The 26,147-nt window shown below is 35.7% G+C and overlaps 1 protein-coding gene across 19 annotated transcripts in view; it reads left to right on the top strand.

Annotated features, from left to right (window-relative positions):
* The window catches only part of CADPS2 (calcium dependent secretion activator 2), a 496,160-nt gene that overhangs the window by 238,478 nt on the left and 231,535 nt on the right, over positions 1-26,147 (top strand). For all 19 annotated transcript variants that reach the window (XM_070616447.1, XM_008514417.2, XM_070616451.1 and 16 more), the window contains one exon: positions 17,158-17,269. In XM_070616447.1, the coding sequence (XP_070472548.1) occupies positions 17,158-17,269 (112 nt within the window). The remainder of the gene's footprint in view (positions 1-17,157; positions 17,270-26,147) is intronic.

The raw sequence follows: 26,147 nt of genomic DNA, 5'->3' as shown, positions 1-26,147 counted from the left end.
CTTGGAGAAAATGCTTTTTAAATTTGAGTTGGAATTTCACTGTGTTTTAAAGTTCTTAAAATATTATAATTTTTTAAGGTATGAGGGTATTTTTCAAAAAGACATCTTTGTAGCAAAAGTAGAAATTTTTATTTAACCAAATACACAACTGTGCTTATTTTTACTTAAAAAATTTTCACACAGGGGCCAGCCAGTGGCACAGCAGTTAAGTTCACGCATTCCACTTCGGTGGCCGGGGGTTTGCTGGTTTGGATCCCAGGTGCGAACCTATGCACCACTTATCAGGCCATGCTGTGGCAGGCGTCCCACATATAAAGTAGAGGAAGATGGGCACGGATGCTAGCCCAGGGCTAATCTTCCAAAAAAAAAAATTTCATCCACATTGCTTGCTTCTAACTTTTGCATATGTAAATATAGATTAACAAAGCAACAGCTACAATTACATATATATAGGTAATTTAAAAAAGGAAGTTTTAGTTCCAAAATAATATCTAACCAGACAACTCAATTCCATCTATCTTGTAAATGCATGTGATTTTGGTGGTCAAAGACCCAGATAATATTTTGTCTTCTCAAACCACAGTCTTCTCTTTAACAAAAAGAATGTTCAGGTGATGCTGGCTCTTGCTTTGCCACAAGTTCTGTAGAGCTTCCATTGACAAATATGATGAATGTATTTTACCTGATTAAATTGGAATACAAATCACAGTTAAATGTTGTGATTCCTCTGAAGTTATGCACAGCAGACACATTATTTGATTGGTTAACTTAATGTTTGTGAGGTATTAAAAGGGAAGTTGAAGGTAAACTATTTTCTAATCTTAAGGTGGCATTTGGTTTTACAATATGTGCAAAGAGACTTTGCCTCATTATTTCATTTTTATTTCAGGGAAGACTTTTTAGTGAATAAAAGATCTTTCAGTGATTTTCCTCATAGAGAAAATTATGATTACTACTTCAGCAGTCATGTAGCATTAATGCTTGTGAAGTATTCTGTAATAGTTCTTGACTTAAATAGGGCACAGGAGCAGTGGTGATTGGACAGGAAAAGTGTACCTAAAAAACCAAGTGGAAAAATACACAAAATAGTTTTGTTCAAGCACCAAAAAGCTTAAAAAAATAAATGTACACTCTCAAAAAACATGTTAATTGAATACATTATTAAAACACACCTGTCACTCATTAACAGATTTTGCCTAACGAAAGTTCCACTTCTTCACAGTTGGCTGAGACAGAGAGATTGGGTAAGAAATGAACAGTAATCTCAGATAAACACACTTAAAATATGTACATATGCTGTTTATCAGTGAGGACAATTCTGATATGTAGATATTCACTTGTTTTAGGATCTTTCTGAACCACTATCAATATGCTAAAATCACTGACAATATTATTTTAGTTAAATGTAATGTCATATTTTAGAATATAAAGATGAGGGGCTGGCCCTGTGGCTGAGTGGTTAAGTTTGTGTGCTCGGCTTCAGCGGCCCAAGGTTTCCACAGTTCGGATCCTGGGCGCGGACATGGCACCACTCATCAGGCCATGTTGAGGTGGCGTCCCACATGCCACAACTAGGAGGACCCACAACTAAATATACAATTATGTACGGGAGGGATTTGGGGAGAAAAAGCAAAAAAAAAACAAAAAAAAAAAGTAGATTGGCAACAGTTGTTAGCTCAAGTGCCAATCTTTAAAAAAAAAACAAAGATGGCTTTCAGATTCAAATGATTGCCTGTATGTAACAACATCCCCCCACCTTGAGTTGGTTGTGTTATCCATAAAAACTGTCTGTAAACATGAAATATTTTGCTTATTTTTTGTGTATATCAATGGCAGTCTGATCTAGAGCTATTGTACGTGCAACTTGTGCAGTTGTCCAGTGTGGCAGTAATTTCAAAAGCACAGCTCCTAGTCTGACCCACTTTCCCTTCTGCGTTTAACACAGTAAAATATACTGTCAAGAAAACTTGCTCATCCAACTGCTGTGGCTCTCTTCATAATCCTTCGAGGACTGATTAGAATAAAGCATATGGCATCATTCATTCATTCAGCAAATGATTGTTGAACCCTGTTCTGTGCTAAGTGCTGCACAGGTGCTGGGGTTGAAGTGATGATGAAAATCAGACATGGCTATGGCAAATGGCACTTGTAGTCTCAAGGGTGGAGACAGCCATTAACAACTGAACACCCAGGACCATATAATTAAAAACTGGGTAACTGCTTTGAAGAAAAGGAAGATAATCTTGCTCAAATATATGACAGCAATCTAACTTATTAGGGAGGTGGTTCAGTGGCGCAAGTAGAGATAGTTAGGGAAGTCTTTTAGGAAATAACCCGTGAGCTTTCAACAGAAAGACAAATAGTTAACCAGACAGGGGCAGGGGAATAATAGGACGATGAGGAATCAGTACTTCTATTGAGGGAACAGGCAAGTGCAGGAGCCTTCTGGATGGTCACAGATTGGGGTTAGGTGGGTTGAGATGAGGCTTGAGGAATAGCTAAGGGTGGGATATGCCCCACCTTGAGAGCCATGTTAAGGGTATTAATCTTCATTCTATCATCTTATTTCCTTATTTTACATTTTCTGTTTTACCCTTTCCCATCTTCCGTGATAGCAACCTTGGTGCACTTAAAAGTTTTGACTTTTGTTTATAAACGTAGACTTTCTTAGTACTTCTCAGAGCTGTAGAATCTTTCTAGAGAAAAGTAAAAGAATTGCTTTCACATTCTAGAGTTTGGTGTGAAAGAACCATTTGTAAAGCTAGCTCATGTGTAAAACAGCATTTTTTTCTTCTCTCATCATTGCCGGAGGCTAGTTAATCGTTCATGACTGGTAGCTCCAGCTCTGGAGCTGGATAAAGGGCACCACAGATTTTCTAATCTTGCTTCTCAGGCTACCTTAGCCCTCTGCTCCTGTACTGTTTTTCCTGGTTTATCATTTTCTGATTTTCCTGTCCTTGCTGATTTTTTTGGCTTGTACCCAATCTGCGTTATCTGCCTATTCCTTCCAATGCTTTGTAATGCTCTGCCTATACCACCACATCCCTACTATTTGATTTCTTGGCTTTGTCATTCTAGTCAGCTCATCTCTGTAGCTGTTGTTTCCATTTTGTTATTGTCTCCGCCTTTTTCAAACAAGACTCTGTTGGTAACCATAGTAGCTCAGGGACAGAGTGAATGAAGGAGATAACAAAAAACCCAAGAGTTTCCCTCTGTATGTGCTAACCAAAATGAGAGGAGAGACCTGCCAGGTGGAGGCTTGAATCTTAAGAGAGAGAAATTCATCTCTAGACTGGACTTTCCACCGATACATTGACAACTGAAGGCCCCAGCTAGACCATGAAGTTCTTAGACCAACAAGATAAGCAGCAGCTTCGTACCGCTCCAAGGTACTGTAAGGACTGGAGTCTTCATTTTGTTGGGTTTCAGAATTCTTTCCAAACAGAACCTATAAAGATTTAGTAAAGTCTTCAGGAATTCCAAATACCTTTTATGATATCCTAGAGTTTGATGCAACGTTCCCCCAAGTGCTGCCTACCTCAAGCCTGGGTACCATGACTCTGAAAACAACTGTGCCTTAGGTTCACTGAGTAAAGAGTACAGAAAGCCAAGACAGGCATTAGGCAAGTTTTCTGGAGGTAACTCAGCATTGATGGGCTTCCCAGAAGTCAAAGAACTATAAACAAAAGCTGCATTACCAACTAATATACATGCAACCTCGGGTTTTCAGGACTTGTCTTTTATCATATTTGACACATTTGCTGCTGCTTTCCACTGAAAATAGAATGCAAGATCACCCACAGGGCCTCTTTCCCTTTGGAGAAACTGGTATGAGAAAGCAGTCAGGATCGGTCATTTGGACCTCTGTCCTAACATCAGGAAAACAGGGTGCTCAGGTACACTGAGAGCAGCCATTCATTTTGTATGCCTTCCCACTTTCCAGACATTATGGTAGGTGTTTTCTTATTGATTTCGTTTATTCATTTATGTCAGGTAGGACTTATTACTAGTCCTATTTTCTGGATAAGAAAATGGATCCTCAAAAAGTTTGACAAACCTAAATTATAACTCAGCTCTTGAAACTCAGTCCTCTTTGACCCCAAAGTCTGTATTTTTTTTTCCACACATCCTAGTCTTCTCTCTCGAATATGGAACGTGTGGTGGTTCTGTATGGAGCACACTGGTGGTTGCAGTAGGAGATGGAGCTGTAGTTGTGAAAATAAATCATAAACATAGGAAGGTGATGCGCCAGACTTCGGTCTTAAGATGAAGGCCACTCTGTAGACTTTCTCAGTGCTATGGTATTGGTTTACATTTCTCGCTTCTCCCTTTCCCACATGCCTGAGTCCTGAAGGCCAGAGTCTGTTTTCCCTCATCTTTGTATTTTTAACATTCATCTCTACGATGGGCACATACTAGGTGTTTATTAAATATCATTCCAGAGGTTGGTCAAGTGAGGACAAGAATTATGGAAAGTGTCATTATTAAAATGTTCCTTCAAGGGCCAACTAGGTAAATATTGGCGAAACAGATCATAGCAATGACTTCTACTCCTTTAAAATCTTAGAGGGCTTGCCATTATCTCATAAGTATCAAATAAGTTTTTCAAAAACTCAATTTAAACGTCCTTAATTGTTAAAAGCGTGTCAGTGCTGCATTTATGTTCCAGGGTATCACAAAATTAAGTAGTTACTAGCCATCAGAAATTTACAAGTGGGGATTTCTGTTCCTGAGTAACACTGGGGTCGGTCTCATAGGAACCAGAAGCAGCAAGTGCCAGCAGTGACCATTTGGGCTGTGAAAATGACCAGCTCCCACTGCTTGGTCAGATTTCTCTAAGGCTGCTTGTGACCGTGTCACCTCTGTGCAGTGTCCTGCAGTGCTGGCACACTACCGGACGCACCTGGGGCTGGTTTAGGGCCCCTGCTGTATTTTGCATTCTTCAGGATCTGCTTGCCTCCACTCCTTGCAACATGCCCTTGCTGAATGCTTGATGATGCTTTTGGTGTCTTCTCAACCCCCTCGGGAGTGGTCCCAGAGGACTCTTCCCTCTCTGGAGTCTGGAGTGTTTGTGTAATTCAGACTTCTATTGTTCCCAAACGACTTTGTGCAGTTGGAAAATCTCTTTATTTCACCTAAAGAAACTGTCATTTAGGAAAGAAAAAAAGAAATAGTTTTATCTGCAGGGAGGCCCCAGGAGGACTTTTTCTAGGAGAAATGAAACAAGCCTGTGTAGATGATCCAGTCTGATATTTCCCCTTTACAGAACACCCCCCCGCCCCCGCCCCGCCAGCCTTGTTACTGGTCAAAGACAGGACCAAGAGTCTTTTACCTTTGGAGCAGCTGGAAACAGCTGTGGAGCATTTGCTTTTAAATGTAAGCCATTAAGAATAGGATGCACTAACATTATAGTACCTTGGCAATTCCAAGGCTTTCAAATTAAGAAAATATAAAGGAAAACACTCTTACACCCAGATGTCTGGCCACAGAGAACATTAACCATTGCTTGAGGTTCTATCGTATTAGAGATCAATTGTTGAAAGATCTGGTAAAGCAAGTAGTAGTAACCAATGGACACTCCAGCTTACTAGTAGCAGTATGCCGTACTGACTAGTGATAATTGCCACCTGATAGTTTGAAACCCTAGATTTCAAATTTTTGTGGTACTTTCTTCAAAGGATAATGTATTAATCCTATTCCTTTTGAAAGGTGTGGTTTCCAGTTTACATAACACATCCACCTCTTACTTTCATGTCACACACAGGAACAAACCAGGCTGATGTTCTCACATAAGCTTCCAAGTTGAGGGTATGAGAACAGTATCAATATATATTGATGAATTTCCATAGGTGACTATCGGTTTATGCAGTGTAGTTGTGCTCATTTCTACACCATTGCATTATATTATTTAAACTCCCTTCTAGGGATTTGTGTATGTATAACGAACCTTATACGTTAAACTTAAATTAATTTATCTTATATCATTTAGTCTGTCTTCCTATACATAGTTCTTAAAAATCTTGGTTTCCATCTTATAAAAAGTTAGACTTTTTTTGGTACTGTCTTAACCAAGTGACATTGTAATGAAAGATGTGACAAATGGTTCTCTTTAAAAGTAGATCCTTCAGGCTACTGTCTTTGAACTATCCTGCTCTGAGGGAGAGAAAGGAAAATGCTCGTGAGAGATTTTATCTTCTATCTTTTCTGAAACCTGATTTTATACTAACATTCTTGCTAGACTTTCCCAGAAGAAAAGCATGCAAGTATAATATCATTACTCTGGATATGGAGGTTTAATGGCATGAATACTTCATAAATGAAATTCAGACTTTAGAGGATAATTTTATCCTATTATTCTTGAGGCTTTAGCAATCTTTAGAGCAACAGAATGGGAGCTGTCTCTCTGAAAAGAAGGGAAAACATCCCATAGACAATAAGAAAGAAGGAAGGTGAAGCCTTTAGGATTTTTCTTATTATGAAAGTGATCATTACCTACCGCGAGCCATCCCCAAATATTTTTCTACCTTAAAGTGCAAGATGTCATCCCAGGATTTCTTCTTTCTTTGTCACGTTGAAGAAATAGATAACTTTATATTGTTTTTTCGTCATAATAAAATGTTTTAGTACAATGTTTTTTGAGAGATCTTCCCCAAAGCTTAGAGTGATAAAACTTAGTTACTTTAAAGGATATTTTCTAGTTCTTCCATTAAAATTTGCATCCTGTCAGCATTTTACACTGTAAATTATTTTTAAAAGGGAGGAAGATTAAAATGTGCAAAAATACATTAAGATTCAGAGTAATTCTCAGTTTATAGCTCTGTTTACCTATTCCAGGTAGATCTTTGATTAATCCTCCTTCCTTTTCTCCTCTCTCTCTCCCTTCTCTCTTCCTCACTCCCACTCTCTCTCCCTCTTTTTTTCTTTATGTTTTGCTGTTAGTTGATGTCTCTCTCTCTAGTTTCTGACATTGTCTGGATTTTAATGTCGCAATTTTATGAAACAGATTAAAATTTTAATGTTTAAAACTATGGGCCGGCCCGGTGGTGCAGTGGTTAAGTGTGCACGTTCTGCTTCCGCAGCCCAGGGTTCGCCGGTTTGGATCCCGGGTGCGGACATGGCACTGCTTGGCAAGCCATGCTGTGGTAGCCGTCCCACATATAAAGTAGAGGAAGATGGGCGTGGATGTTAGCTCAGGGCTAGTCTCCCTCAGCAAAAAGAGGAGGATTGGTAGCAGTTAGCTCAGGGCTAATCTTCCTTTAAAAAAAAAATTTTTTTTTCAGATACGTATCATTTTACTTAGTAAAGCTGAAGTAATACAATGGATACTAATAGGAATAGTTAGCATCTATGTGCACTTTCTATATGACAGGTGCTGTGCCATTATGGGTCTTAACATGAATTGTTTCCCTTTGTTTTATGAGGAACGTATTATTAAGTTATGGTAGAGTTGCTTGCCCAGGGTCCCTCTTTGCATGCTGGAATTGGTATTTCAGCCCAGAAACTGTCTCTGGGGTCTGTGCTCTTTAACCCTTTCTCACTGCCCCTGTACTGTACCTTAGGCGAGGCCTCAGATACTGGACTTTTTTTTATCAATCTTTTTCCTTCACACATCTTTATAGGAAACTGTTAGAACAATGTTGTGATATTCAAGTCATTAATTTCATTAAGGTTATCATTGTTGATGTATAGCTATGTGGAATAATTCCTTGGGTTTTGTTGAAAGGATAGAATAGTATACTGTGATGTCTTAAGTGACAGTGTGGTTTGTGTGATAACTGCTATGCTCGTGGCCTAGAAAGTCAGGCCATAATTTCATTTATTGCCACTGCTATATTGCCTTGGGTACATTATTAACCTTTATGTGTTTCAATTTAGATATCTCAAATTGAAATTTCAAATACTTTTAAAGTGTGTCAGCAACAGTCATGGCATTAAATAAGGCAATTTTTGTAAACACTGTTTCATCACCCACGTTAAACCAATTTAATTAAATGTATAGAAAATCTGTTTTTTAAATATACTAAATATATATTTGAATGAAAAAGTTTAAATCTCTTTCACAAATTATTAAAGGGAAAGAATATTTTCTTATAATAAACTTTTGAAATTCTAATAAATCTTGGATTTCATATTACAATGAATAACTTAAAAATTTGGACTTTTGATTATAACAGGGACATTTGTGGTAAATTTTATTTACTACACAGGTAAACTTTTGAGGTGACCTTTTTAATCACTTAGGATAGCCGTTTATATTTGAGAATAGTTTGAATATTGGGCTGCCTTAGAACTTTGTTCTTGGTCTTTTGTTCTTTCAATACTTATGTAAAAACAATTGAATATATACAAGAATGTCTTTTGCAGCATTTTTTAGTAGTTAAAATTCGAAACAACCTTAAGATCCCATCAAGAAAAGAGTGATTGACTAAATTATGGCACAGCCATACCAGAGGAATGATTTACAGGCTTAAAAAGAATTCTATAAATCCATGTACTAATATATAAAAAAGTTCAATATGTAGTGTTACATAAAATAACAAGTTATAGAACAATCTGAATATCCCATTTATTTAAAAATAATAAATATGTGTTTAGGTACACACATACACAAGCATATAGAAACATGTATAGGCTTGGACTTCTAAGATACAAGTTCCTACCATCATGGCATTTTAATGGGCACCCTTCACAAACTCATTCATTCTTGTACTTTCTAATGCCATCTCTATGTTAATAACTCTCAAATCTGTGTCGTCTTTGCAGTCTTTTAGAAGTCCAGACCTTAATTTCAAGCAGCCTATTGGAATCAGATGATTGAATTTTCTAAAATAAGTCCCTTCAGTTCTGATAGTCTTGACTATGGTGAATGACATGTCACCAGCCATCCACATTCCCATGAAAACATAGTTATCTTCACCATTCTTTCCTTAATCTTTGGTAAAAGTCCATCAATATCGGATAAAACTGATATACTTGGGTCCTGGGAAATGACTTAGAAATGTAGCGTTTTTTAAATATCAGAAGTTGCTCTTCTGAAAGTGTCCTCTGACTAGCAAAAGCTTACCATGAAAGTGTCTTAATTGCTCATATTAGTCAGAAATGGTATATTTAAAAGCATTTGCACAGTGCTTAACATTGTTTTTAAAATATTTCAGTGTTTTATTTTTTAATTTCTATTTATGTAATCAGGCTCTTAGCAATTCTTTTTAAACTTAATTCCCAATTTTAAATTATTCAATTAGAAAGAGATAGCTGTGTATATTTGTAGTAGGGAGATATTGTATCTACTAGGTATATTTTATACGTCCTGTTAATGTACCTGTTTTACTTACACATCTTTGCACAATGGTTTTGAGAGTACTCATGGCCATGGTGAGCAGGACAATGACTGATAGAAAGACACCAACAGTTACAGACAAGGGATACAGGTTTCTTTATGAAATTAAAGCATACTAGAGCTCACCTGCATAAAGATAGCTTCACAAGCAGGGCCATAGCTATGTGCCATCATAAAACTAGGTAGGTTTCCCTGGAATACAGTCCCCAAGAAGGCACACAGCTGCAGCTAATATTGTTTGGCAATATTGAGGATACCTTTTATGGAGTCTTTCTGATCAACTCATTGCATCCCTTCTTGGTCCTTGGAGTTTGTGAAGAGTGCCCATCTATCTTGTTACCAAATATGAGTAATTGAAAATAGCTCAAAACAATCCTGACTGTTCATAATGAATTGGGTGAATCCAAATTCAGTTTTTTGGATAGATCCCCCATAGGACAGCAGAAAGACTTCAGACCTATTTTAAACCAATTGCAGAATACTTGAAAGATTTTCTACTTCCCAAAGAATATCTAAATCAGTGCTAGCAAATATTTGGTGTTTGGATGTTTAAGTTATGAACCAAAACTTTTATTTAGGCAAATATTCTTGGATGAATGTTACATCACTTTAATCTTAAAAATGCCTAAATTAAGAAAATGATAATTTATAGTTGGATTGTTAAAATAATCGCAGCATGGCAAATCTTAAGAATTATATGTAATTCTTTAAGGACTTTATTTCTACTCCTGTAATTGGATCCTTAGTGTTTTCTGTTACAAAATTAGTGATGTATTTAGAATCATGTCATTGTTATTTGATTACTTTAATAACTCAATCTTGGTAATAAAGTGATGGTAAAATGGTGAAGAAGACATCGTTTTAAAAAGCATTCATTAGATTGGAAATGATAAAGCAAGCTATCATTTGAAAAAAGAGTTTATAGCTTTCTTGTATACCAGCAATAGTCAGACAATATAAAGGAAATAGATTCTTTAGACTCCCAAGACAAAAAATATTATGAAATGAATTCAACAAGGAATATGTAAGACCTACATTGAAGAATAAAATTTAGAGACTTCACCAAGAAATATTAGAACATATTTTAATGAATGGAGAGACCTCCCACTTTCTTGAATAGAGACATAAATTGAAAATGTCTAATTTCCTTTTTGTTCAAACACGTATCATGATATAAAGCTACAATAATCAAAACAGTCGAGTGCAGCTAAGGAGCTGGATCTTTAGGACAGAGTTCAAAACCAAACCCAAGTTTATATAATAATATAAATATATTTGGCTTCTAAACCAAATGAAATTGGGATAAAAGAAAAATGAATTGAAACTGCCATTTAATACCACTGTTAAATTTCAGGTAACTTGAAGATTTAAACAATGGAAATGTGAAAGAAATATAGGTTAATATTCATATAATTTTTGGTTAAGGAGAGACTTAAGTAGGATGTCAAAATCAAACTATGTATCAAATTGATAGCACTGACTACCTAGTATTTTTAAACTGTACATTTAGAAAAGCCACAAACAAGAGTTAAATAGAAAATAACTAGGGGTGACAATATTTGTCATATGTATCAGAAATGGTTAATGTTTATCTTAGAGTTTTTAAAAATCACCAATTAAATGAAAGCCTACTAATAGATAAGTGGACAACGGTAAAAAAAGGCAAATCATAAAAGAAATGCAGATGACTAGTAAAGAGACATTAGTTGCCCTCAGAAGTAATTTTAAAATGTGGTTTAGGACCCTGTTTAATTCTGTATGATTTGATTTATTTATACTTATGAGTTTGTATATATGTCTCCCCTACCAGTCTGAGCCAGGATTAGTACAGGTCTGTCATCTTGATTTTTTCTTCAAAGACTCCTATCGTTCCCAAAGCCTGTCACATAGTTGGATGGATGAAATAATTTTTGAAGTTACATATACCCTATTTAATTCACTAGTGCTGGTCATAGATGAGGAATGTAGGTTGAGCCTGCTTTTAGATTCTAAGCTTCTATAATCATGGTGCATTATATGTTCACAATAAATAAGAATTTTGAGTTAAGGGATTTGAATGGTTTTCGACATAACTGTTTTACTGTTCATGAGTTTCACCTTACTTTAAAATAAATATGCTAGTAATTTTTGAGAATCCTTTCAGGTCACACTATAAATCTAGTTCTTAAGCTCCTGTAAGAGGCCATGGTAGGTATCCAGCTGTTAAGAATGCAGGCTGGGGGTGAGGAGGGATGTGTGTTACAGTATATAATAAAACTATTGTCTATAAGCATCTGTTAGAATATGAGTTCCAATAGAATAGAAACTTCAGTTGCTGACACTAGAATATTGTCTGGCCTATACAAGCTACACAATTTTTTTTTTTTAATGAATAAAAGACCCACATTCAGTCTTGTGCCTCCTCTTTTTTTTTTTTTTCTTTATGTCACACCTGGTTTTACATCACTTCATAACCATCATAAATAGCAGCAAAATATTCCATTGTGTGCCCAAAAATTACTTGATCATTCCCTTAATAGGAGATATTTAAGTTGCTTACTTTTGCTCTTATACATAATGCTATAGTGAATATGTTTCTGGTTATTTTTTTCAATGCTCATTATTATTTTGTTAGGTTAAATTCTTAACAGTAGCCTTACTGGATGAGTAGACATGAACATATATTTTGGCTCCTGATATAAATTTCCAGTATACTTTATTTTTTAGCTAAATACATAATTAATGTCAATTATTTCAGTTCGTCTATGAACTGCCCTGTGTTTTCATAGCCAGGAAGTCCTGCTGTCCTCATAAAGGTGCTTTGTAGATATTTTATTCATTTGAAGATTTACATTGAAAGTCTGAATCCTCATAAATAATACATTCGTAGAAGTAGAAAAAAGCAATGTATTTTGAGTCAAAGCAAATTGACAGTAAGATTAATGTATTCTTTTATCTCGTAATACAGGGGAAATAGTAGAAAGATAATAACTGGTATTAATCCCTTAAAGTGTTTAAACATGCCAATTAAGTAGAAAACAAGGAAATATCTTGGTGAATATTGAAGATAGGCGTATTATCTTCTTCCCTTCTTCCTCTGCCTTTTTTTGGGGAGTGGGGAGGGAGGCTTTGATTTTTAATTCATTCATCATAGAATTCATAGGCATTTTATATCAGTACATATCTTTTTAACTTTTACTTTCCACAGGAGAAATTATCAAGGTGGTGCCAGTTTTTTTGTATCCTGGGATGTTGGGATTTATAAGGACTGTTAAATGCTGCTATATTAATATTTATGCACCACTTTAAAACTGCACATTTCTGTCAAATGTCAGTAAAAGCTTTGTCCTCTCGCTGTTACAGTTAGGATCTACTGGTATCCTCCTGCCTTCTCCCTGCCTGAAAGCATGCTGTTTAAGCTTTCCTTATTTCCCAGGAGCTGGGCGTGAGTGCTGCATGCTCTTGACTTAGAGGTCCCAGACCTTGTAGGTAGATGTATTCTTGTGAATTGCATGCTGGGGCCTGTGATATTCATCTGTTTCCTGCCTTCATTGGCATTCTGGTTTGGGAAATGAATATCCTGGATTCCCTTTCAAGTTCTGGATTACTAATGATTTCTTATAAATTTCAGCCAACTCTTTGTTTTCTAATCAATTAGTATCTCTATTTGCAATATATTGATTAAATTGGTTCTCTGACTTTTCCAAGCTTATTTGTATCTTATTGCCCTTCCTAGTATAGTGTTAGTTCTCTCATTCTACACAAGTCTAAGGGTTGAAAAGTAATCATGACCTTGGGATTGTAGGAGATAATAAACAGTTTATACTCAAAGGAGATGGTTACTATTGAACATTTTTACATCACCAAAAGTTGACAAAAATACAAAGGGAAATTGAAAAAATCTCAATCTTGGTGGGACATTTTAATACTTCTACCTTGCTATATAAAGGATACCAAAAATCATTGAGGATAAAATAGATTTAAACAGCATAAACAAGCTTGATCTTATGGCCATATGTACAACACCATACCCACAATGGAGAGTACTTTTTCTTTTCAAGTATTCATTGAAAAGTTACACACACACACAAATACCTACCTATAAATTCTGGAATATAAAGCTGGTTTCAACTATTTCAGAACATTAGTACCATGCAAGTTATATATTCTAATCTGACGCAATAAATATAGAATTTAAGAAAAAGGAAAAGTTCATATTCATTTAGAAATTCTGAAAACATCTGCATACAGCTGAATAATAAAAATATTACATTGTAAATTTATGGGATGCTGTACTTACAATGATTAAGGGAAATTTATAGCCTTTAAATGCTTACCTAGAACAAAAGAAAGGCTTAAAATTAATGAGTCATGCATTCAACTTAAAATTTTAGAACAGCGCAATTAACACAAGTAAATTAGAATGAAATAACAAAGAGCAGACTTAATGAAATAGAAAGCCAACATGCGATAGAGAGAATCATCAAAGTCAAACAATGGTAGTTTGAAAAGAAAGTAAGAGATAAACCTCTGTTAAGGTTAAAATGAAAAGAAAACCTATTAGGAATGAAAAAGGGGACATAGCAGATGCTGTAGATTCAAAAGATAAGGAGATTTTACAACTTTGTGCAAATAATTTAGAAAAACTTAGATGAAATATATTCCTAGAAAAATAGTAATTATCAAAATTGGCTCAAAGAGGAAACCTGAGTAGTTTTATAACTATAACCAGTGAAGAAATAGAATCAATAGCAAATATCTTCCCATGAAGATAGGCTGGGCTCATGAACAAATAATTTCCACGTTTCACAACTCTTGCAGGGAATAGAAATGTAGCACTTTTCAACTCATTTAGTAGGGCTAGAATAACAAAGTTGACAAGGAAAATACAAGAATGTAAATCCACGGGCCAGTCACAATCATGAACCTTGATGTAAAATGCTAAACAAAATATTAGCATACTAAATCAGGTATTTTTTTTAAGAAGAAGAAATTAGGTTTAGGTCTGAAAAGCAAGAAAATGGATCAATATAATCAATTTCAATTACTGATTATCTCAATAGATACAGGAAAATGCTTAGTAAAATAGAGCATCTATATCTATGATTTATCTATGACTCTCCATATAATATATATAACTGTGATAGAGAAAATCCAGAAATGGATTATATATGACATATAGAGGAGGATATATATAATCTGTGACATGTCTATGATATATATGTCACACATCTATGATATATATGTATATATTAACGCACATATCTGTATTCTGATTTATTTAGGTGTGTGTATATAATGAGCTAGGAAAAGAGAATTTCTTTTACCCATTAAAGACAAACTATAGAAACCTAGAGCAATCATCACACTTCTAGGTAAAAATGCTTGAAAGATTCCCTTTAAGAAAAAATTCAAGGGGACTGTTAATATAAAATCCAGAATCCTGGTTACTTTGGTGGTAGTATCAGTTGGGGACAAGAAGAAGATGTGACCATTGCAGGGCACAAAGCGTTTCTCTTCTAATGTCCTGGTACATTCTCCATCTTAAACAGAGTGGTGGGAATGTTGATTTTATTTTTACACTTTAAACTGTGTCTCATTTTTAGATACTTTCTATAGGATATTCACAATAAAATGTTTTTATTTATTTAATTTTTTTTTGCTAAGGAAGGTTCACCCTCAGTTAACATCTGTTGCTAGTCTTCCTCTTTTTGTATGTGAGCTGCCACGACAGCGTGGCCACGGATGAGTGGTGTAGGTTTGCACCTGGAAACTAAACCTGGGCTGCCCAGGCCGAAGGTGCTGAACTTAACCACTGCGCCACTGAGGCTGGCCCTACAAGGTTTTCAGTGAGTACGACTGAAGAATAGTTGTTGAAGATACTAATTTGTGAGGAATCCGAGATAGAAAGCAGTTTACTAGAAGTTCATGGAATCATGAGTGAGCACAGTTCCTTACATATGCATTATTGTTCATCTCATTCCATCTAACAGTGGAATTGGCAACACATTTCACTTCATGTAAAATAGCAGAAGGATGAGGGTAAAAGATGAAACTCACCACGTCCCTCAGTGATAGCTGGTGGTGTCAGGAAATATTTTTCTCTTTAGAAAACTGCATATTGGAGTAGTTTGGGAATTTCAAATGATCATAGAAAACAGTATAAATACTTTCAAAGGATTTTGATATTAGAGGGGAAAAAATAATTTAGTACACCAAAGAATTTTTATGAAGAGAATTTAGTTTAAAAGATCAGCAAATCCTATGGAAAACTATTAGACTCTCTACATGACTACTACACATCTTTGATTTCAATTATAAGAAAATGTCTCTGAGGGTTAGTTTTCAAGATTTAACCACGTGATAAAGAATAAATAAGGTTATGCCCTGGGAGTCTACTCCAGGGTTGTCTTCTAGATTGCCTGACTGCATTCAAGGCTTAAGGTCCCACACACTAAACTGAGAATTTTTCTTTACTCCCTTATTTTGGTTCTGAATCTATTTTTATTTTTATTCCTATTCCTATTCCTGTTGTAGCTCTACTTTATCTCACACTATCTTAATTCTATGAAATGGCAAAAGGATTCTTTGCTAACCCCTTTCTAGAAGTCTGAACTAAGAGTTAAGCTGCTTTTCCATCCTAACTGAATCTCTCTCTTCCCTCTGGCACGTGAAGTTAATTTCAAAAGAACAAACTGCAACTGGATGCTAGTTTCTTCAGTCGTTGAAATGGCCTCTGCTTTACTGTATGTGTATTACGATGTTATAACTGCTGTGACAGAAGAGGAAGACATCACAGTTATTCAATTTTTATTATACTTGCCTCAGTTTTCTGTATTTCCTAAGCTTTCTGAATAAGGTTTATAAAATAAAGTTCAGACAGTGTCATGAAAATGGTAAATTATTTTTTAAAGCAAAACAAGAAAATTGGTATTTTTATTTGGTAATTTATCTTTAACAGAAATCTTTATTTCATTAAATCTCACTTTTCCTCCTCTTCTGTGTACTCTTAATGGCATTTTCTTCATGCTGTGCTGAATCTCATGTCTGTGATCTCTGACTTATGAGAAACATTATAAGGTTTTTTAATATCAGGTGTGTGCCAGTTAAGTGTGTAAATGTACTAGAATGAATTGGCGTGTGGTGAAGGTAAGATGCTATTAATTAAAAGATAAGCCAGGAAAACATGTTATTTAGTCATGATGATTTGAAAAGCCAGATGTCGACAGACTTATTCCATTCCTAGGAGAGCGTGCTGGGAAATTAACTGAAAAACACTTATATTTTTATGATGCCTATTTATTTCTTTTTGACAGGAGCTTTAAAAAGATCATATAAAGTAATAGACTTGAGTTAATTACCTCCACCTTGTAAAATATAAATAAAATATCTAGTAAAGACTTTCCTAGAAGGTGTAGGGTGAAGTCTTCACACGTAAAAATAGTTTTCTGAGAAACCACCTCTTAAGTAAACAAACCCTTAGCTGTTTTCCCCAGCATCCATAAAAATGGTGTAGTAATTTGTATTTGAATTAATAAAATAAGTTTTCAATAGCTACATCTATAGTTCTTTACCTTAACCTGATTTCTTATTGCACACACTATTTTGTACTCTAGTGTGCTAATTTTTGGAACAGCTGAATAATTATTACAAGCTGTAAAGCTTATTGTTATTTTCCTTCTTGACTGTGCCATCTGTCAGAAACAAAAGCAAAGATTAAAAAATCTCATTGAGCCAGAAAAAATTCTGTATTGTTTAATGTACGTTCTAAGGAGACACGTCTATCTGGAAAGAAAAATTAATAATGCCTTTTAAAGAAAATCATTTTTACTTCATTGCAGATGGGGAACTCAAGGAGATTTCACCACTACCCATCCTCGGCCCGTGGTCAAAGTAAAACTCTTCACAGAAAGCACTGGGGTCCTGGCCCTTGAAGATAAAGAACTGGGAAGGGTGAGTTATGGTCAGCCTTGTGTGTCTGAGGTCACACGATTTTAACTTTTTTTGATTCAGAGTTAAGGTGGACCGGAATGCAGTGTGTGAACTTTCTGATTATAAATTAGATAAAATAATTTATTTGTAGTTTCCCGTGAGCCCAGCTTACAGCTCTGATTTATTAAATATAATAATCAATAACGTAGAAAGTCGTTTGATAGGCTTTGGGTGTGTAGGGATTTCACAGAAGATCAGTCACTGACTCATTTTTCTCACACGTGTACTCCACTGGCCAGTGAGTATGTATGGTACAGACCAACTTGTCCTTCTTGGTGAGAGGTAATTCTCATTTAAACATTTCTGTCCAGAGTTAAAAGCATCATCTTTATGTTTGAAGTAATCTGTTCTTTATGTTCATTATGATTAGACTAATTACAGAATATCTCTTAAGTGTATTTATCTCTCTTGCCTCTCCCATTTTCCCTGTGAGAAGGTCTTTCTCACATATCTTTCTTTTAACAAGGCATTTTTTTTTTTTCCTATAGTCACCTCCTCATACCTGGAATATATGTATCCTCTAATTCCGGTATCTCTCCACTATACTCAGCTTCCTCTGGCAGTAAAAGCACTAACATTAGAGTAGATTTGTAATCTTAACACCTCTCTATGTGAAAGATTTTCTGTGGTCTTGTTTACAAAATAGATGTGTTCCAATGAGTAGCCTATGCAGTTATCTTCTGTAATGTGCATCTGTCTTACCCAGACTTGAACACTGCATTCACAGCTATTTTCCAGAGGATAAAGCCTTCAGAAATTTGGCTTGAAAATTACTGGTGATGGTGGACAGCTTGTGTGATGCTGGAGTTGAGGGAGACTAGGATCATTGTGTATATTGGAATTTTTTTCCGCAAAGTTGGGATTTCTATTCATTTCAAATCCTCTTCCTCTTCTATCTCCTGTATACTGTTGGAGTTTCTCCATTTTAGGGATTTTGTGAAGCTATACCCACATGCCAGAAATTGTGAGTCTGCACTCACGTTCCAGATTTCCTCTTCTGTTTTTTTTTTTTTTTTACATGTATCTGTTAATACCTAAAAGAACTAAGCCATATTGTTCATTCATTCGTGTGCTTATATATTTTTGCATTTATTCATTCAACAAAGGTGGATAGGTAGCATAATTTAACAGAAGAGCCCTGGGGACTACCTGTGGTTTGATGGGTTTATGAATCAGGATTTTTCATTTAAGCTATTGCTACATTAATTTTACCTTATTTCTTTATTGTAACTATTTTCTCACTAATAGCCATTTTAAGTCCAATGCTATAAAGTAATTCTTGAGATATTTTTAATTCATTTCTCAGCTGACCAAATATGTATTTAATAAATTTTTAAATTGTGTACATAAGTGGTATATTTTCCAATCACTTGTATGTCTGAGAAAGGCATTATGTTGCCTTGCTCCTTTCAAACAAGAAAGATAGCTTTTTCTGTCTATACAAGAGTTTCTCAACCTCAGCGCACTATTAATATTTTGAGAAGGATAATTTATTGTTTGGAGCTCTCTTGTGCATTTTGTGATATTTAACAGCATCCCTGGCCTCCAGTCAAAAGCTGCCAGTAGTTCCCCCACCCTTAAGTCAAGATGATCAAAAATGTCTCCAGACATTGCCAGCAGCCCCTGGGAGCTGTGCAGAATCCCCACTGTTTGAGATCTGTTGATCTAAACTAATGACCTCAGTAGGTTCCATGATTATAAATATCATTTGTGTGTTAATGATTTCCAATTTTGTATTATTTTTCTTCCTGGGAGCTTCAAATTTGTGTGTCCAACCTACATACTTGGTATTTCTAATTGGATGTTAACAGATATCTCAAACTAAAAATATTTTTGAAATAGAACTTATGATCAGCACCCCCATAAAGTCTTCCATAGAGGTATTTGTCAAGACAATGACCTCAACATTGCCTTTGTTTCTCCTTCCTTCACCCTAATACCCAATCTATTTGCCAATTCTGTCAGCTTTTCCCTAAATTTATCCTGAATACATTCACATTAACGTCTCTTCTACCCTAATTCAAGACACCATCATTCCTTGGTAGTAATAGTATGCCTAGTACTTTCCCCTTTATCATCTTGTCCCCTCTGATCCAGCTTCCACACCTCAGCCACTGTGCTCTATTTAAAATTAAAAATAAATCACATTATTTTGTCCTTATAATCTTTTCCAATGTCTTCTCATTTATTTGGAATAAAAATAAGACCCCTCATCATAGTGTAGCATGCCCAAGAGGGGTTCGCAAGCTGGGGCCCTGGACCAGCAGCATCAGCACCAGGAAAATTGTTAGAAATGCGATCCCCAGTCTGAATCTGCTGGATCAGAAACTCTGGGGGTGGGGCACTGCAATCTTTTTTAACAAGGCCTCCTGGTAATTTTGACACACACCAACATCGCAGAACCCTGCTCCTCATGAGCTAACCCTCCTTTCTCCAAACTCATCTCCTGTTATAAGCACCTTGCTTACTATCACCCTTCCTTCATGCTTGGCTTTCTTTCTGTTCCTCAGACATATCACACATTCCTGCTGTTAGATGTGTTATAGTGAGCACGTTTGTGCACACCCACAATTAGAAGAAATTGGTGATCATCTCTGGATGATAGAGCTATTGGTAATGGTTCCCATATATTTATCTACTTTTATACTTAGAAACAGCAACAAATTTTTTAATTTGAAGGAAGAGGCCTCACACGACTTGAAATCTACAGTCTAAAGCTTTATGAATATATATCTGGGGGTCTTAGTTTTTAAAGTGAAATTTTTTAATTAAAATTTTGTGTAACATTTGAATTTGACAGACAAGCAACACAGCCCTTAAAATTTATACCACAGGGGGATATCACTGACCATCTATTAAAATGGCTAAAATATGACCATACTGACAAATGCTGACAAGGGTACAAAACAACAGAAACTTAATCTTTGTTGGTGGAGATGCCAAATTGTACAGCCACTTTGAAATAAAACGTGACAGTTTCTTATCAAGTTAAACATAGACTTACCATATACCCAGCAATTGCCCTTGTAGGTATTTACCCAAGGGTTTATAAAGTTTATGTCTACACGAAAGCCTGTATGTGAATGTCCATAACAGCTTTATTCATAATTGCTAAAAACCAGAAGCAGTAAGATGTCCTTCAACAGAGGAATGGATAAACTAACTATGGTGTACATCCATACAGTGGAATACTATTCAGCATTAAAAATATTAATTCATGCAGCAACATAAATGAAACTTAAATGCAAGTGAAAGAAGTCAGACACAAAAGACTACATATTGTATGATTTGTTCTAGAAAAGGAAAAACTATAGAAACAGAGAACAGAGGAGTGTTTGCTAGAGATTGACCAAGGGGGAAATGGTTGTCTACAAAGGGGTGTATAGGGAACTTTTAAGGTGAGGGAACCATTTTGTATGGTACCTGGTGTTGGATGTGTGAATGTGTGTATTTGCCAGAACCCATAGAACTGTACATCAGAAAGAATATATTTTAATGTGTGTAAACTAACACACACACACATCAGTCAAGGATGTCAAAGGGATCCCAGTGTGAAATGCAGCGGTTACAAATGAACTGAGTTGTATTATGGCAGTATGACGTAGCTGCACTGAAAGGGGCAATGAGAAAAGAAGCACACCTAAGTAACCCAAGAGAAAAACAGTAACATGCAAACATTACCGTAGCCAAGTGATGAAGATTAACACTACCAGTGATGCTGTGTAGCTATCATGTACCCCTAATATGATGTTATGAGAAGGGCATACTTCACCTCTGTGATGTTCTTTTGGAAAACCCCAAGATAAATCCAGCCTAGTTATGAGAAAAACATCAGAGCAAACCAGACTAGGGGACATTATACAGGCTAATTGGCCAGTATTTTTTAAGACTCTCAGGGTCAGGAAAAACAGGACTGAGAAATTGTCACACACAGATCATAGGAGACTAAGGAGGTGTGACAACTAAATGTAACATGGTGTCCTGCATTGGATCTTGGAACAGAAAGAGGACATTAATGGAAAAACTGTTGGAATCCAAATAGAGTCTGGCGTTTAGTTAATAGTAATGCACCAATGTAAGTTTCATGGTAGTGTATACTGTTATTTATGGGGGAAACTGAGAGGTATACAGAAACTTTCCATACTATCTTTGCAACTTTTCTGTAAGACTTAAATTTTTCCAGCATGTAAAAGCTTGGTTTTAAAAAGATTTATAATAAAGAAGGTTTTTAAATATTTTTTCAAAGTATTCCTAAGAACATTCAAAATGTTCCTAAGAAATGAACATTTTCTTACATCACTTCAATTCCATTATTCTGCCTAGGAAATTTAATATTGATTCAATAGTATATAATATGCAGTCAACATTCAGAGTTCCCTAATTATCCCATGTCTATAAAAGCTGGGTTCCACCCCCCAACCCATTCCAGAATACAACCCAGGATCATGTATTGCATTTGATTGTCTTGACTCTTTAGTCTTCTTTATTTTACAATGCTTTTCTCTGCTATTTTTTTTTTTTTTGGCCTTCACTGTAATGATATTTTTGAAAAGTTTGAACTAATTTCATAGAACGTTTTTCATTCTGGATTTGTCTTACTGACTTTTCATGATTGAATTCAGGTAAACATTTTTGGGAAGAACACTACCTAGGGGAGGTTTTGTGCTCCCCGTTGCATCATATCAGGAGTCATGTAGTGGCAGATTTTCCTGATACTGATGACGTTAATTTAGTCTGATCCCATCAGTCTTTGTTTTCTGGCACTTGAGATATTAACAGACTTGCCCTGTACTCTCCCTGTCTCAGGTCTATAATCAGCACTGGTTCCTTTTGGTGATAAGGAAATTTAGGTACTAGCATTCTATGTATCATCACTTCTGGTTAAGAAATATATTTTTAAGAAAAATCATGAGTTTGCTGGTTCCCCAAAGCATCAATATATTTATTCATTTTCTGTCTTTAATGCATACAAAATCATTTCAGAAATACGGTACCAGTACCACAACCAACAACAAACTTGCAAAGTAAAGGTCAGTATTTCTTTGGAGTTCTTTTTGTTACTGTGTTCAAAAGTAACTCAGCGCAATAGGAGAAAAGAACTTATTTATATTCTAAATAGTGAAAATTGCTGAAGAAACTGCAGGTTCCGCCGTTATGGAGATTTTCGTCAACAAATCTATCAGATACTAGTTTTCACCCAAGCAATTCACTGAAGGGCTTCTTTGATCAGTTTTGCCCTACTGAGTAAGGCTATCTCCACTGACTTTGTTAAGTGTGATCTGGAGGCATTTACTCGCTGGATCTCAGACCCCTTGTCTATAAATTGAGCGAGGTGAAATAGGAAATCTCTCTTGTCATTAAAGTTCTAGTTCTCTCTCATTGTGTTGGTTTACTGGTTAGTATTACTGCTCACTATTCAAAAACAATCCCATTTAATTGTCTTGGAGGATGGTAGTAACATTCCATGTTTAGATAAGGGAAGTGAGATCAGAGGTTAAGACCCGTAAGTTAGCAAGTGAGAGTCAAGATTTGAACTTGGGCTTTATGGCCCCAAAGTCTATGCCCTAAAACAATCATTAAATACTACACCCAATAAAGTGAGGAAATTTGACGATATTTTACAAATCATGCTGTGGGTGTGCGCCAGTTTGATTTCATGACATAAAGCAGGAACTGAATATTCTTTAAACTAAAGTCATTTTATGCACAGTCATTGAGTACATTTTATACAATGATTCAAATCTTATTAGGTTACTCTCTGGCTGCCAGTGTGCCTTTGTTTGTGTCAGTGCTGACGCTTCAGGACGTGTTTGAAAAGACTCAAGTTCTGGGCCCACACTTTTCTTTTAGTTGGTTTGGGGTAAGACCAGGAAGGAGTACTTTAAGCACTTCTCAGAAGAAACTAATGTGCATATAGGGTTGAGAAGCACTGGTGCAAATAGTATCACTGATACTACTGTGCAGCCAAGGTTGAGAACTAGGAACTCAACAATAAGAAAAAAATCTATCATAGCATACAGTTTTGTGAGATGATAGCTCAAATTTAAATAGGCATTGGGCAGTTGAAGGTTATGTTCTTTGGCAAGTGCTCGGCATGCAGATTTTGTTTGTAGGTGGCAGATGCAAACACCTATTATGGAAGTGGAGGTGGCATATGGAGATTTTTCATTCGAATTGGTGGCCAACCCTCCACCAGGTGCTAAGGGAATACCTGGAGACAGAACATGGAATTTTTCATATTGCATGTATGTCCTAGCAGGTAAATAGTTAAGCAGTCCAGCACCCAAAAGTGTATAGTTCATCGTAATCAAAAAAAACTTTAAAAGTAAGGCTTACTGAACATAGCTGTATAAAAATCTAAATAATGATCTCACACACAGCTATTTGTAGGCAATGCAATTTCCACTGAGTCTTTCAGAATGAATTAGTGTACTCCTGGGTAACTAACTGGACCCTCTGAAGATGGAGACGCATACAAATCAGAGACTCTATTTTTCTTTATAGTGTAATGGAGCCAGAACATCATCTTTTCTTCTAATTTGATTAAACAATATTTCAAGATAGCAGAGGTTAAAAGTTTGTTCACCTCTTAGATATACATTTTGAGAGTAGTAATACTCTTGAAATTAAGGTTTTAATTTTGTATTTTTCTCATCTTTTTTTTGCTTTGAATATGTTTCTATTCAACATTTCTTAATATGGAGATGTTCATACCTAATAATTCGAAGTGACAGTCGTTATGCTTGTTTTACAAATGTAAATACTGTATGGAAACAGCAGGTGTTGGTTAATTTCAGATACATTTTAAATATGAAGATAAATGAGGCTTGCTGTATTGAGTATTTCATTGAAATGAACTATAATCTTTCAAACAGCTTGTTACGTCTTAATGTAGCAAGTAAAAATTAGCTTATATAATTGCCTGTTTCATCCAGCTGTTTCTTCTGTTTTATGAAGCATCAAAGGCGATCCATCTGAGGAGTTGTCAGAATATGCATGATTTTTGTTTCTGAAACTTGACAAGAGAGAAGCGATGTAGTGGTGTGTTCAAGCATCCGTCTTCTTGAGAGAGAAATACTGTCTTAGGAACTCTCATTCACTGGTTAGTCTTTCTCTTTCTTTGCCCCTCTTGTTTTTCTGGAGTACATCCTTTTTAGTTTTTCTCATTTATGTAGTTCTGGTTAAGTTGAATTCTCTATAATTTTCTCATTTATGTTAAAATTTTTAGGAGCTACATTAATTATTTTAACCAAATTCAGTATAATTAACTGCATATCCCACACATATAAGTGGTCAGGGCCCATTGAGTTTAAAGCATGTTTATAATTGCTTGGTTTATAGGCTGTCATCATAGAACTTCTCATTTCAGCAAATAATCATACAGTTAAATTCATAAAAATCACTTTTGGTCCTTTTCTTTACTCAAACAGACAAAATCTATATTTGAGGATTTAAAAAATGTTCTAGGCATTAATTGAATTTGATCTACGTATGAATCAAAACATTCAAGAAGCTTCTAGTGAAATCATAATCAAAGGAGTTTGTTTCAATTTGAAAGTGAAGTTTAATATTCTATTTTACTGAAAGCGCCAGCACTGGATGACGGCTACTTTAGGCAGTGAATTAATAGCATTTTCTGCAAAATGGAATGGAGGTTCATTTGCATTTGATATCTGTCTAACCCAACTCACCATATGCAGTAGACTTAAATTATTTTTGTGGTTCTAGCAAGTAGTGTAGCTTTTCTGAAACTAAAAATCACAGGAAAAGGTCTCCCTGCTCTAATCCACTCATGGAACCATTCCTCACAAGGTTTTCTTGTCCTATCTCAGAAGCCATACCAGTGACAAGAAGCAGGACCACAGACAGGTAGAGGCCCAGATATGATTTATATATGGTACAAGTTCTTTCTAAATATTTTCTTCTAGCAGCAATTGATTATATCTGGCTCATTAATCACATACCGTGAAGTGTTAGAGGAGTGACTTATTCTAAGTCCGACTTTGAGGGAAAGGAGAACTTTGATAACAGGTATCAGCTGTTCCTCAGTGAGTCTGCCTCAGGCCTTCTCTGAGGACGGGGCTGGCATCCTCACTGCAGACACAGAGGAAAGCATTTTCTTACTCTCTCACCTCTAAAAGTGGGTGAGCAAGTTATAAATCGGTGTCCTCCATGGAGGGTCCATGTGGGGGATTATAGTACCAGAAGGTGACATTTCAGTTTCCCCAGAATAATAGAAGGCTGCCTCTGCCCCAGAGAGAACAAATGTTAGACACAGACAGTGTGCTAATCCCTTATTTCTAATAGGTGATAATGTTATTTCATTATGGTTTTAATCTGCGCTTCTCGAACAACGAATGCTAATCATGTTGAACATCTTTTTGTGTGCTTACCTGTCATCTCTACATCTTCTTTGATGAAGAATCTGTTCAAATATTTTCCCCAATTTTTAATTGGCTTGCTTGTTTTCTTATTCTTGAGTTTGGAAAAGACCATAATATGTCGTTTACACATCCTTTATCAGATTTGTGATTTGTAAATATTTTTCTTCCAGTCTCCAGCTTGTCTTTTCGTTCTGTTTGCAGTGTGTTTCAAAGAGCAGAAGTTTTTGATTTTGATGAAGTCCAGTTTATGAATTTTTTTCTTTTATTGCTTGTGCTTTTGGTACTATATCTAAGAAATCTTTGTCTAACCCAAGTTCAGAATTCTCCTATGTTTTCTTCTAGAAGTTTTATAGTTTTAGATTTTTACATTTAGATCTTTGCTCCACTTTGAATTTTTGTATCTAGAGCTCAGATAGATCAACATTCACATTTTTTGTATGTGAATATCCAGTTCT

The sequence above is a fragment of the Equus przewalskii genome, chromosome 4 (genome assembly GCF_037783145.1).
Source record: "Equus przewalskii isolate Varuska chromosome 4, EquPr2, whole genome shotgun sequence".
Classification (NCBI taxonomy): domain Eukaryota; kingdom Metazoa; phylum Chordata; class Mammalia; order Perissodactyla; family Equidae; genus Equus; species Equus przewalskii.
This window is presented reverse-complemented; position numbering and strand designations above follow the sequence as displayed.